The sequence below is a fragment of the Notolabrus celidotus genome, chromosome 8 (assembly GCF_009762535.1).
Source record: "Notolabrus celidotus isolate fNotCel1 chromosome 8, fNotCel1.pri, whole genome shotgun sequence".
Lineage (NCBI taxonomy): Eukaryota > Metazoa > Chordata > Actinopteri > Labriformes > Labridae > Notolabrus > Notolabrus celidotus.
In genome coordinates this window covers 3359702-3373604 of record NC_048279.1, presented here as the reverse complement: position 1 = coordinate 3373604, position 13903 = coordinate 3359702, and the positions used below count along the sequence as shown (strand labels likewise).

General features: G+C 41.0%; 1 protein-coding gene across 6 annotated transcripts in view; it reads left to right on the top strand.

The window, feature by feature from the left end:
• Positions 1 to 13266, top strand: part of pcdh10b (protocadherin 10b) — a 29793-nt gene extending 16527 nt beyond the window's left edge. For 2 of the 6 annotated variants that reach the window (XM_034689231.1, XM_034689232.1), the window contains exons 4-5: positions 5100 to 5257; positions 11851 to 13266. In XM_034689231.1, the coding sequence (XP_034545122.1) occupies positions 5100 to 5257; positions 11851 to 11904 (212 nt within the window). In that variant the 3' untranslated portion in view covers positions 11905 to 13266. Of the gene's footprint in view, positions 1 to 5099; positions 5481 to 11850 lie in introns of all 6 variants that reach the window. The other 4 variants (XM_034689229.1, XM_034689230.1, XM_034689234.1 and 1 more) reach the window with 3 other exon arrangements.
• Positions 13267 to 13903: the final 637 nt, after the last annotated feature.

Genomic DNA, 13903 nt, shown 5'->3' with positions numbered 1-13903 from the left:
AACACACAGGGACACAGGTATTACACGGTTTCTGCAGGACTTGGCCCAGTTCAAGTTTAGATGAGTATTCCAATGAGGAATCTTAAGCAGGACTTTGCTTTTAGGGCACAAAGACCAAATCATGGGGTTAGACCATAGAGTGTCTAAAAAATTGAAGGCAACCATCTGTTTCTGAAGCGCTGTTTTGAAGTCAATCGTCGGCGGGTGCCATATTGGAAATGTTGATCTCAATCTAACTGCTGTTGAGCTAGTGTGAGGTAAAGAGGCGGGACTTTAGCCTTCTCGCTGACAGCTACATTGTTCCCAACTGTCAATCAAGATAAGATAAGATCTTAATTTATTGATCCCCGTGGGGAAATTCAGTTGTTGCAGCAACCCAGACATAATTACAATTGAGAATACATTTAAAATAAGTAAAAATAAAAATAGATAAATAAAAGAATACAGATTTAAGATATATACAAAGGGTTGAAATAATGGTATTTACAAACAGAATAAAAAATTTAAAAAAAAAGTCAGCCATGCACTTATTCGGGCAAAACTTATAAGTTCAATATCTTCAAAAATAACAAGTCATAATAAATTCACCCCCTGTACAGTGTGTGCTGATAGAGAAATTAGCTATCCAGACCTAAACTGTTTTTGTACCAGGCTGTAAACATGTTTATTTCTGCTGTAAAGATCGTCTTCTTTGAATGGGTGTGTATGTGGTTTCTGGTGTTTCTGCAGCCAGCCTCTAGTGGATGCACGATGAATTGCAGTTTATAACACTTCCGCATGGGCTTCATATTTTAAGACCGGAAGTTGCCGCTTGGTTAGACTGAGAGATCAGGTGTGCAACTACATTTGATGCTGTGCAATATATAACAGCATGTACCCGTGCTGTATTTTTATTTCAGGCGGGCAGAGAAACGATGTGTTCGAAGTCAAAATCAGCATTCACTTATTTAATCTTTTGCCTCTTTTTGACCCTTTAGACACACCGTAGTTACGTCACCTCTTCTTTCTGCTGTGATCGGAAGTAACACCACTGTGCTTTTAAACGTCACTGTATTTTAAAAAGGCTCAGCTCACAGGTCCACAGTAATCTGCACTCTGTGTCAAACAGAGTTAAAACATCATGAAGTGCTCTGAGTCTGAGCTAACACCTACGAGCTGAGGAAAAGCGGCTCCACGTTATTAATACGAACAGAAAGCTGTTTTTGAAAAGTGTGTCTAATCGTGACTAAAAGTGAGATTAATCACAGTCAAATGAATGGTTTGACAGCTCTAATTGTTAGAGAGGCTCTAACAGAAATCAGCTGTGTTAGGAATCAGTGTTGTTTCATTTCCTCTGGAGATTATCGATCACCTGGTTCCTGCAGAAAATCACTGAATGTGTCTCTGTTCTCTGAGTTTGACATCCAGTCGTGAGCTTGTGAAAATGTTCTGCAGACATGTACAGTTTATTGTTGTGCAGGTGTTTTATTATAAAATGTAATCCATGGATTGTTGACTCTCTGATTATTGAATGCATTTTGAGTTATTTGATCCGTACAGATTTCTGTTTCACTGACTGAGTGATCGCTTTGAGTACCAGGGAGTAAAGTTGGAATGAATAACACCCCCACACTGTGATCATACTCTCATCAGGTAGTGTTGTAAGCTGTCTTTAGTGTGTGTGTGTGTGTGTGTGTGTGTGTTGTTTTGCTGATCCTGCAGAGGGCTGTTACCTCTCTCAGTTTCTCTGTCGGACTTTTTGAAGACGATGTTTTCAGAGGAGAGAGATGTCATCATTGTCAAAGATCCTTCAATCCCTCCGAGGCTCATCTGAGATGAAATTAACTTTTGTTCACTCTGTGCGTGTGTGCGTGTGTGCGTGTGTGTGTGTGTGTGTGTGTGTCAGGATGAGAGTGTTTATTTCTTGTGTTGACTTGATTAGCATCACAAACTGGGAATCTTTTCAAAGTTTTGATCTGAATCATTTCTTCTTCATCTTGCGGTTCAGTGCTACAGTGGTGCAGGTCAGAGGTTCGATCTCATGTCCTTCTGTCCACATGCTGAAGTGTCCCTGGGCAAGACACTGAACCCTAAACTTCCTCTAGTGTTTGAGTCATCAGTGTGAATGTGAACGTGAAATGTGATGTAAAAGAGCTTTATATGCTTTATTGTTATTTTATTTTATTTTATTATTTTATTTCATTATTATTCTATTTTATTTAATCTTTATTTTATTATTTCATTTCATTATTATTCTATTTTATTTCATTATTATTTTATTATTTTATTTGATCTTTTTTTATTTTATTTGATCTTTATTTTATTTTATTTGATCTTTATTTTATTTTTATTTGATCTTTATTTTATTATTTTATTCGATTTTATTTGATCTTTATTTTTTTCGTTATTTTAATTATATATATATATTTTTTTTATCTGTATTAGATTTTTTTATTTAATTCTATTTTATTTGATCTTTATTTTATTTCATTATTTTAATTATATATATTTTTCATCTGTATTAGATTTTTTTATTTAATTCTATTTTATTTGATCTTTATTTTATTTCATTATTTTAATTATATATATTTTTCATCTGTATTAGATTTTTTTATTTAATTCTATTTTATTTGATCTTTATTTTATTTTTATTTGATCTTTATTTTATTATTTTATTCGATTTTATTTTATCTTTATTTTTGTCATTATTTTAATTCTATATATTTTTTTATCTGTATTAGATTTTTATTTATTTAATTCTATTTGATTTGATCTTTATTTCATTTAATTCTGTTTTTATTTGATCTTTATTAGATTTTATTTGTTTTTATATCTTCTTCTTTTAATATTTTGACTGTCTTACATACTATTTATAAGAGCTCTGTAATTCCCAAATGTCCTTCCCCGGGATGAATAAAGTATTTCTGATTTGAGTGGTCAGAAGACGAGAGACAGAGCTTTATAAACACAGTCCTTTTAACATTTTTTTTCTTCTTCATAAAAAAACTCCAGAATAAGACTAAATGCTCTTGTAAACATCGACACTACAAAATACACGAGGACACGTTTTTAAACTCCACAGCGGCTCATTTTCAAGGCCTTAAATCTTGGTGTTAATAAAACAACTCTCAGAAACACAGAGGTGAAATAACGGCCTCTCACACATCAGCTGGAATGATTCATCTTTGGGGAGGATCGGCCTTGAAGCTGAATAAGTCCAAATCAAATGTTGAGAGAGATGTTTTTAATGTAAATGCTTTGCTCTGAATGCATCCACTGAAGTGTTTTCTAAAGGCTTTAATAAAAGGATGAAACATCTCAAACTGATTAAAAAGCTGAGCCTGGAGCTGAAGGAGAGAGGGTGTGAATCAAGTGTCTGTCACATTTTTAACTGAAGGAGAAGCACAGAACCTCCCTGATAAAATACTCTGTGCAAGGTCGACAGTCGACATGTATAAATATACCCCAGCTTTAAAAATGTTGTCCTAATACTGTACCTATTATATCATCTTTGCATTGAGATAAGCTCCCATAAAGACCTGCGGGCCCAGAGTGTGAATGTGTGTGTGTGTGTGTGTGTGTGAGTGAGTGTGTGCATTCAGAGTGTTTGGAGGGCTTTCTCTCCATACTGGGGGCGGTTTGATGTTCACAGCACTGAAACATAAAGCTCTGACTTCAGGGATCAAAGATCAGGTTGCATGAATACATATTGTGAGAGAATGGTGGAAATGTGTCGGATCAAGCTTTCTGCGTTTGAACTCCGCAGGAGGAGTGACTCTGATGGTGCAGACGGTGGAGTTTCTGCTGGTTGTGATTTCATTTATGTTCTTGATGTCTGTTAAATCTGTACAGTGTGAGATAAAGAATCACGTGGGTCAATATCCAATAATAATTTATGGAGTCTAGTTGTTGTGTCATGAATAGAAATAAAACAACATTTGATACTTGAATTTTGATAAATAAATGCTGATGCAGAACAGTTCTACATGGATCAGAGATTGTTCCCCTCTCTGGAGTCCAGCTTGAGTCCACTTTAACATTTTACCACAGTGTCATCAGGCAGAGGGGGAATGAGACGGACTACATTCTGTGGGTTAATTTGATATGATGTGTGATCAGGTTGTCTCTGGTGTTGCTTCTGCTGTTGAGATGAAATCCCTGTTGTGTTGGGGTTTGGATAAATCAGAATCAAGTGTTTCATAAATTGAAACAAAAATAATAAACATGCCGTGGCAACTTTTAGCCAAAACCTTCTTTGCCACTTCTGCAGGACGTGATATTTCTGACTCGTGCGTTGTAAAACAGGTTCACTCAAAAAATTTAATTGATGCTGTATAAAATTTTAAAAAGGAGAATTTAGAAAAAATATTGACAAACAAAAATAATTTCCACAAAAGCGACAAAACTATGAAAAAAAGGAACAAAGCTACGGTTAGAGAATATGTTGCTCCTTGTCCTGCTCAGATGAAAGCACACATTGCAGCGCACTTGCTCAGTTGCTCCCATTTAGAAGCACCAATTACCTGCAGCATGACAATTAAAGGCACATGCATTCGGATTACTCTGTGGCTCTAACAAAACGTGTGAAAGTCAAGAGCTGTGTCATAGATGAAGAAAACACTAAATCAGACATGTATTTTAGCCTGGTGTTACACAAACACACACATAATGATCAGATGCTTCTGATAGAGGAATATATGAGTCCATGCAGAAGTTATTTCTCCTCTGAACTCTTTGTTTTTTTAATATTGTGTGTGTATGTGTGCTGTGAAGGAGTTTAAATATTTTCATCTGTCGTTGGCAAACACTGCATACATTGTTAAACCCTGCAGTATTTTTAGATTCTCCGTTCGACCAAGAGGTTAGGAAAGTTCAGTAAATGAAGCTCCAGCTATTGTGTTAACAACGATCTCCTGCAGGCAGGCTGCGGCTGCTCCCAGTCAACCTTTTCACTCAGCGTGAAACTGGAGTACGTATTTGATCAAAGACCGTACAACATGTCGGGCCAGAAGACAGAAGTGTTATTGTCCTGCTGATAAAAGAAGAAGGCTTCTGGTTCTGGATCATTTAAAAGGTTTAAAAAGGCTCTATCCTCACGTGTCCCTCCTCTTCCTCTGCAGGTGCCGACCTGTTCTCTAACTGCACAGAGGAGTGTAAAGCTCTGGGCCACTCGGACCGCTGCTGGATGCCGAGCTTCGTGCCCTCCGACGGGCGCCAGGGCCCGGACTACCGCAGCAACCTCCACGTGCCCGGCATGGACTCGGTCCCGGACACAGAGGTATTTGAAAGCCCCGAGCAGACGGCTGATAAGTCGTTCTCCACGTTTGGCAAAGAGACGCCTCTCAGTCACCTCCACCAAAACCACCAAAACCACCACCACCACCACCACCTCAAAAACCATCATCACCTCAGCCTCAGCCAGCAGCAGGGCTCCATAGAGAGGAAAGAGTTGGAAGCATTTCTGCCTAGCTCCAGAGCAACTTTTAACCCCGCTTATTTCAGTGAGTATTCTGTTTGGATCTGAGAAAGACAAAAAAAAAACATCCAAATTTAATTTCTCCTGAAGGAAGGAAAGAAAGAAGTGAGAGCTTCCTCTCGGGTCTGACCCCTGTCCTGTCAGAGTGTTCAACTAACTCTTCCCTCTTCCTCAAACATCTCCATCATTATCTCCCTCTGTGTGATTCTATCTCCTCTCACCCGTCTCAGTTCACTGACACGCACACACAAACACACACACACACACACGCACACACACACACACACACACACACACACACACACACAGAAACCTGCGTGATCAGCCTCTGAATGAAACACTGTAACCCCGGACTTCCGCCAGATCTGTGTCCGGTCCGGCTCATGCGACCGAGCTTTTCCCTCTGCAATCACTGAATCAAGGATTCTCCTCCTCCTCTCCTCATCCATGTTGTCTTTCAGGTCCTCTGAAAACGTCTGACCTGTTGACTCCAGGCCTGGCTCCGCTCATCATGACTTTGGTTTGTTGTTGTAGTTAAGTGAAATACGATCTGGTGATAACACAGAGTGTTTTATTCTGAAAATTAACCGGATGTTTTCATTTTGTTTTGGTGAAACCTGACTTCCTGTCCCGCTCCATCTGCTCTGTTGAGATTTGCATCCGGCAAAAGTAGCAGTCTTCCTTATCTGATCCGTTGCGTTCCAACCTGCCGGATCCAGTGGAAGTTAACAGATCGACTAGAATAGAAACCTATCAGATCCGGTGCTGTGACAGACCGGAGACGGATCTGGTGGAATTTGGCCGTAAGCCGTGGAGCTCTCTAAGGTCTCCTCCATATGGGTGGAGATGTTAGCATTAAAGCCGCTCCCTCTCATTGTGTGAAAATGGCTACTGTAACATAATAAATGCCTTTTAAAGCACTGAAGAAGAAGATGAAGAAGAAGAGCGGCAGGCGGCAAGCTTAAATTCTCATCCAACGTCACAGCGCTGGAGCGGAGGATAAAAACAGTTTAGGATAATTGAGGAGGAAAGAGGAGAGAGAAAAGACGTATTTCCCAAGGAATGACTGTTTCTGAGCTCTCATTCAAAGGCCACAAAGAGATACATCCTCAATCACTGCAATTTGGTGATAATGCTTAATTATAATTTAGTGGAGCAGCGCCTGGAGAGGCCCCCTCTCTCATCATCCACACAGCGAGCTGAATTATCAAACCGTCAGAGCGGAGCTGCCTCCCGAGCGCCGTCATCTCCAGCCGCAGCGTGCTGCTGGAAACAGCAGGAAAAGCTCTGTTTTTAATTAATGTTTTATTCATTGATGCTTCTTTTTTTAATCCTCCATCAAAAAGTGAAGTGGAGCGGGCGACCTACTGTTCCTATCAGAGGGAAAACGCTGCTTATTAAAGATGTAGTGATGCACGGTGCGAGCACAGGATCAGGTTAAAGGTGACACTGAATGCAATGTAGGGATTTAATGATGAGATGGAAACCTTTGGAGGGAGAAGGAAATGATCTTAATATATTTAAAATGTCTGGCAGAGAGAAGAGAGCGCCACATCCTGCTGTCTTGGAGAGATGGAGATGATTAACACGAGCAATCAGAGCTCTGCTTTTTAAGGCGGACTGACAACGAGCTGCTTGTTTCTCTCCTCCGCTCGTCTTCAGACACCCCAATCAAAGATTCATTACCACCAAAAATAAGAGCCCTGCAGAGATGACAGCTTCAGCATGATGAGATAAAAAACATGTTTGAACAGATTATTGTTTTATTAGAACAGGATAAACCTCGTCTCTGATAAATGAAGCTCTCTTCTGTCCTTTAATGAGCTGATTTTAAACTTGTGTTTTAAAATGTGATGAGGAAACAGAGCGAGGAATGAAGAGATTAAAAATGAATCAGTGGTGGGAGTTTAAGTTGCTTTATTAGAGTCACGAGTCAACACCAGTGAAATGAGTTTAAGGCGAACAGCACATGTTGGATTCACTTAGAAAATAATTAAAGAATGTAATCTTAATGAGGTTTTTTTACAGCAAATACAAATCTCAGACTTTATGCTTTAATAAAGATTATTATGGTTATAGTGAGGATGTCAGGTTAATGCAGCAGGGGGAGAGAGAGGAAAGTGCAGCAGGCCGGAAAGTGAAAGTGATCAAATAATAATCTGAAGAAAGAGGAGAGGGGATAAACAACAGAAACCTCTACGTGAGATTATTACAGCTCTGATCGGAAGGAGTTCAAGATAAATCAAAGAGAGGGATGAGAGGGAGAACGGTCAGGAAGGAGGGATGTAAGGACGAGTGTGAGCTCTGTGAGAGGATGGATTTATTTGTACGTACATATTCTATGCTTCTTCTCTTGTTGAGGTTTGTGCGTCTAAATCACAAATATGTGAACTGTTGTTTCAGAACTATTGACAGAGCTGATTGGGGTGTGTCAGGGTGCATGCACTGACTGCAGCATGTTTGTGTGTGTGTGTGTGTGTGTGTGTGTGTTTGGGTTTGAGTGAGAGAGAGAGAGCCTCACCTGTAGCTTTAAGATTGCACACTGTCTTTAAAAAATTAATTGACAAAGAAGGAACTAAAATCTGAAATCAGTTCTATCTTTTTGAGTGACCCAGACAAAGAGGAGTGATAGAAGCGATGTTTGGTTGTCTGTCTGAATTGAGTCAGAAGCCGAGCACTGCTTTCTGAACTATTATCATTTAAAGGGCCAGACCAAAACTAAATTCTGTATATGAGTGAATATATACAGTATTGATTCACTCAGGTTTAGCGTGGATGCTGGACATTAAAACCAAACAATCACGTTCGTAGCGTGCAGGTCATGACCTCTCTGTAGTTTAGATTCTCTTTATTACCCAGCTCTCTTTCTGATCTTCCTGTTGTGTAAGATGCTTGATTCTGATTGGTCCAAACCCCTTGACAACGGTTATTAACTTTCACTAACATGAGCAACACCAGAGACAAACTGATCACACGTCATGTCAAATCAAACCACAGAAAGGAGTTCAGACACATTTAGCTTCTGCTTGTTGACACCACAGACCGTAAGGTGAGGTAAAAACGTTAGCTTCTGTTAGCATCAAAACTATGTGGCTAAAATGTTAGCTTCAGTTAGCATGCTAAATCAGCAGGATACAGATGTTTCCATCTTGGATCCTGTCCATCAATATGATGAAGGAGCAGAGCAGGTGAGAGAAACTTTAGGTTAGTGATCTCTCCAAAGAAAGTTAAACCATGAGCGGTGGTGATGATAGCAGCAGGGTTCAAAGTTGTGACATTAGTTTCTTTTTAAAGGTGTGTGAACCACAGAGCTCAGAGAAGAAGGAGAGCTGAATGAGGACAGTTTCATGTTCAATCAACAGGCAGAGAAGAATCATTCACCATGGAACGATCACTGACGAGGAATCACTGGGACTATTACCAACGTGTTTGTATTTAAGTTAGTAGCCTGGTAATAAGCAGGATAATGTGTGGTCAGCAGGTTGTTATGGGATAAAGAATCTTGACAGGGTGAGACAAGACCCAGACGCCAAGCTGTGTTTCATCCAGATGATATTAGCAGCTGCTAAGTTAGTTTCACTGAAGCCTGCTCCTTGTAGAGTTTCACCGGTTGGAATCATAGACTGTTTTCGAAACGGCCTGCTACATACTGCGTTTGATTTAGTATGTAATATGACTGTTCTGTTGGATCTGTGTTGCAGTACACTGAGCCAGACGTCACTAGATTTTCAGTTTCGGAATGCAGAAGTAAACAACGGCCAAGCTGATAGAAAAACTGCTTCTTTAACATCACTTATGATTTAAAAAGTTAAGAAGTGGTTTATATGGAAGTGAATAATTTTCACAGCACCTAAAAACTGAGTTCCCCCCGTCAAAAAAGAAGAGAAAAGAAAAAGTGGAACGAGCGCTGTGCATTGTGGGAAACAGTACGTGAGGGAGACTGGTCTGATGCATACTGAGACATGTTCCTGAATCAGTAGACATCTGGGGAGTTTTGGCATACTGCAGATTTTGCTCTTGTTCACATACTACATACTGAATTCAGACCAAATCACTGCATACTGCTAGGATAGTAGGCAGTTTCAAAAACAGCCTCAGTCTGTTTTTAAAAATAGATGCCATCAGTGTTCACGGACAGTTAAAGCTCCCCCTACTTGCCAGCTGCAGTACAGCTCATAAGCCCCGCCTCCTCCATGTTAACATATGGAACATGGGTCAAACTCTAAAATCAAACACAGGTCAAATAAATGTTTTTCATACCTGGTTTCTGTCATTAGAGTTAGTTCTTATCATGCTGATTTATGTCTCAGTGTTCATGTTTCTGATTAGTTTACTTTGAATTAGTTATTGATGATATAAAAAGAGGGGGTGTGACATCATGATTGACAGCTGTGTTGACCAATGAGGCTCCTGCAACGCTGTGTGCTCTGGAGAGAGAGTAGAGGAGGAACGGTGCGAGGAAATAAAACAAACACTAACACAGCATGTTTTTAGGAACTTTATTATTTAGGTTTCTTTATAAAAATTGAATTTTAATCGACATAATCATGGATTTTGATCATTGATTGAAAGGTATCGGGATGAGATCCCCAGCCTGAGACGTGCAGCTATAAGAATATAAAACGTTGATGTTAATAATAAAAAAAAACTTTTGTCTTGAATCTAAGAAAAACAGAAGGATGCTATAAAAGACAGAAACACAAGAACCTGTGAAAGCTCACCGTCTTACTGCTCCCTGAGTGTCGAGCTACAAAATCATCCGAAGCGTCGTTAGCAGTTAGCATACAAATGCTTCATTATCTGAGGTGCTCCTATTTGTTTCCCGAGCTATAAATAGTAATGCTAAATGATGCTCTGTAGCATTAGCAGAGCCGTGTTGTTACAGGAGTGAAGTGCTCCCCCTGCAGAAGAAACACACACAACCTTCACTGCCTGAAATACACTCCTGCAGAGTCCTCACACACGGACCACGCTAACGCCGGTGTTATGCTTTATAGCTTTAGATGCAGACTCTATGTTACATAATTAACACACTTATTTTGGACGTGGTTTCAATTCTCTAAAAATTTGAGATCTGATTGAAACATAAGAAACAATTCAAACTAAAGTGTGAACGAACAGAAAACAAGGCGGTTTAGTTTCAGCTTTAAACACACGGTACAAATGAAAACTAGTGCATCCACACAATAAGCAGCCACTACTCTACTTATCAGGCTTCAGTGTGAAGTGCTCTGTGTGTCTTCATGCATGTGTGTGTGTGTGTGCGTGTGTGTGGGTGTGTGTGTGTGCAGTTTCCATGGATGTGCTGATTATGTGCTTGTGATGCAGCACTCGATGTGAAGAGCTCCCCATATCTCCGCGTTTCCCACGAACAGCCACTCATTCCTCCTGCAAAGTAGATCACTGTGGCCCTTATGCTAATGAGAGCGGGGGAGGCAGGAGTGGGAGGGAGGGAGGGAGGGGGTAATGGCACAGAGGGAACAACAGTCGGGGGGGAGGAAAAGGGGATAGAATGATGATACCAAGAGGCTGAAGCTCCCTAATCTGATCAAGTCAGTGATACACAGAGCCTCTTTGTCCCTGCTGGGAGGGAGAGGCAAGCCCAGGCCTGGGTCTGTCCTGGGGTCGGATCAGGGTGGAGTGCAGAAGGGGGGGGGGAAGGAAGAGGAGGAGGGGAGGAAAGCCAGAGACGAATGATTACCGTCATCAGACGACACAGTGTCACTGGGGGGGGGGGGCAGAGGAGTGGGCGGAGCAGGCCCGTTAAATCTCTGCTTTGTTGTCGTCCCAAATAAATTGGCCACCAAATAATAACCAGCTCCCCCCAAGGCCACTTTTCCCATAACCCCCAACCCAAATACATACACACACACACACACTCACACACACATTACCCATGAGCCATTTCACACCAGTGAATTGAGACGAGACGAGAGACTTCCTGCCCTTGTTCTCCGTGACCCTGACTCTGTGTGAATGAGGACACTTAAAGGGAAGTCCCATGTTTTTAAACCTCAGACGTATTCCTATACATGCTGAGATTTAAATACTCTGAGGATTCAAACAGTGTCTTAAAGCAGGCTGTAAAGTCTGCAACACAATCAAGACCCATCCACTTTCAGGTCTTGATTTTGGTCCCTGAGAGGCTCACAGTGTTGCAGCCATTACAGCCTGTTCACCTGCTGCAGGATGGACCCACAAAACATGCTTGTTTTTCTGATACGATCCCAGTTTCCCTCTTTGCTCCTTTCTGTTTCTCATTTGTTGTCGTTTGTGTCATTGTTCTTCACCTCACACACTCATGGATGAAGAAGTCACACACACACACACACACACACACACACACACACGAACACTGGAGTCTGACTAACTGCTTGTCTTTCTTCTTCTTGCAGCGAGGAAAAGGGTTTGCTAGCTCCTTTCGCGTGGACATACCAGAGACCGCGTGACTTTGCACAATCACTCCTCGACGACCAAGGCTATAAAAAAGAAAAGCAGCAAATTTTGAACCCTCATCGCCCCGCCCCCCCCACCCCACTCCCCACCCACCCAACCACCCCACCCAGGAAGAACTACAGATCCAAACACACGACTACACATGAATTAAGGAAGTAAGAGATCCCTCCATCCTGGACTTCCTTGGTGCACTGCCGGGCTTCGGAGACTCCTCCGCCACCTTCGGGATCAGGAGCAACCCGACTTTTTGTAGGGTGGCGGGGGGTGCAGGCAGGTCGATGGATAGCCTTACTGGGAGGACCCTTTTTGTCTCAGCAGGACTGAGAACCTTACAGAAGAAGAAGAAGAGGAGGAGGAGGAGGAGGAGGAAGGACTCTGATGACGGAGAGATAAACCAGACTCTGATCCGTCGGAGCTTTTCCAATCTGTGTGCCTGTTTACAGCACTGACGGAGAATCAAACCAGAGCAGGACTTGCTTATGTGTGCCGAAAAAGACTACTAGAGAGACGAGAGCCACTCGGAGAAAACCGCCACTGAGCCCTTTAGGCGTTTGTACTCGCAGAGAGACGCCAAATTGTACAGGAGAATCTTTGTGCATTTGAAAATGCAATACCACTGTTTTAGATTTTTCTATTCTGTTCGTGTGGTCAGGTGTCTCTATTCCAATCTACTTCAAACTTTGTAAGAAAAGATTGTGGGCAGGATATTTTTTTATTTATGTTTTCTTTCATTTGTTCTTGTTTTGACTTGGGTTTGGTTCGTTCACCTTACGGTGGGCTCGGACGACGTCCGGCTCGCTCTTTTCTGATTCTGAGGCGTCGAGTAGTTTCTATCATGTGTGAGAAGTGTTTACTGTACTCTTTTAAAAAGTTTCAAGCTGAATATAAAACTCTATATATAAATCTATCTATATCTTGTTCTATAACTTGTTCTGAAGGCGTGCTATCCGTTTGCTGGGTTCCACATTCTGATTCAGAGGTTTAAGCGGCCCTGAAGGAGGCTTTTTGTTTTTCCCACAGAGACATGCAGAGAGACAGAACAGCCTTAGCAGATGTAAAACTCAACTTCTCATTGTTTGACATTCTTTCATTCTTTTTTCCACTTTGGGATATCGCTGATACAGCTCATGTCTATAAATAAAGAGGAGGACTTAGATCGAAGCTCATGGTAATTTTGTGTCATTGTAACCAAAACTTTAAGGGTCCATTTCTAAAGAGCAGAAACAAAAAGGCCAAAAGCAGAGAGGTGTGTACTCGCTGCGGTGCGTTTCAGTATGAACACACATTACTTTCTCACACATTACAAACACAAACACCAATATGCCAACAATAAACTGAAAAATGGTGAAAACGAAGGTCTGGTGTGCTTTTATTTGATCCCTGTGTTTGAGAGTTCATGGTGACGGGTTCACCCCTCAGTCCTCCAGAGGTAAACGATCAACTCCCATACATGTGACGTTGTCAGATAAACTACCTCCACGTGACGTTTCATTAAGAAAGCTTGTTAATGTTCATTTTACACCAAACATGAGATCAGACTATAAAACATACACATACAGGACGGAGAGGTCAGGGCTTCTTACTCCTCGGGGCTGTAAGGAAAATAATTTGAATTCATGGATGCAGAGAATTAGATTTTATGAATCATCATAACCTGGTGTCGAGGATGATTTAAAACATCTGACTGAGGTGAGATTATTTACAGATAAAGCAGAGAAGATGTTTTTAACTTATATAGAAATGCAGCCGCAGAGAATAAAAACAGGCCTGACAGAAGAAGCCAAGAGAAGAAAGAGATGAAAACTCTGATATTAACGTCAGACGGACCTGAAACAGGGAATACTGTTTCTGTATTTGTGTGAGAATTTAACCCTTTATTGACATGTAAAGAAGTTAAATGCAGATTTTAAGATAAATTATGAATTCTCCATGCGTTCTTGTTTTTAACAGACCACACTGTCACACATGAAGATGTGCAAACTGACCGTACAC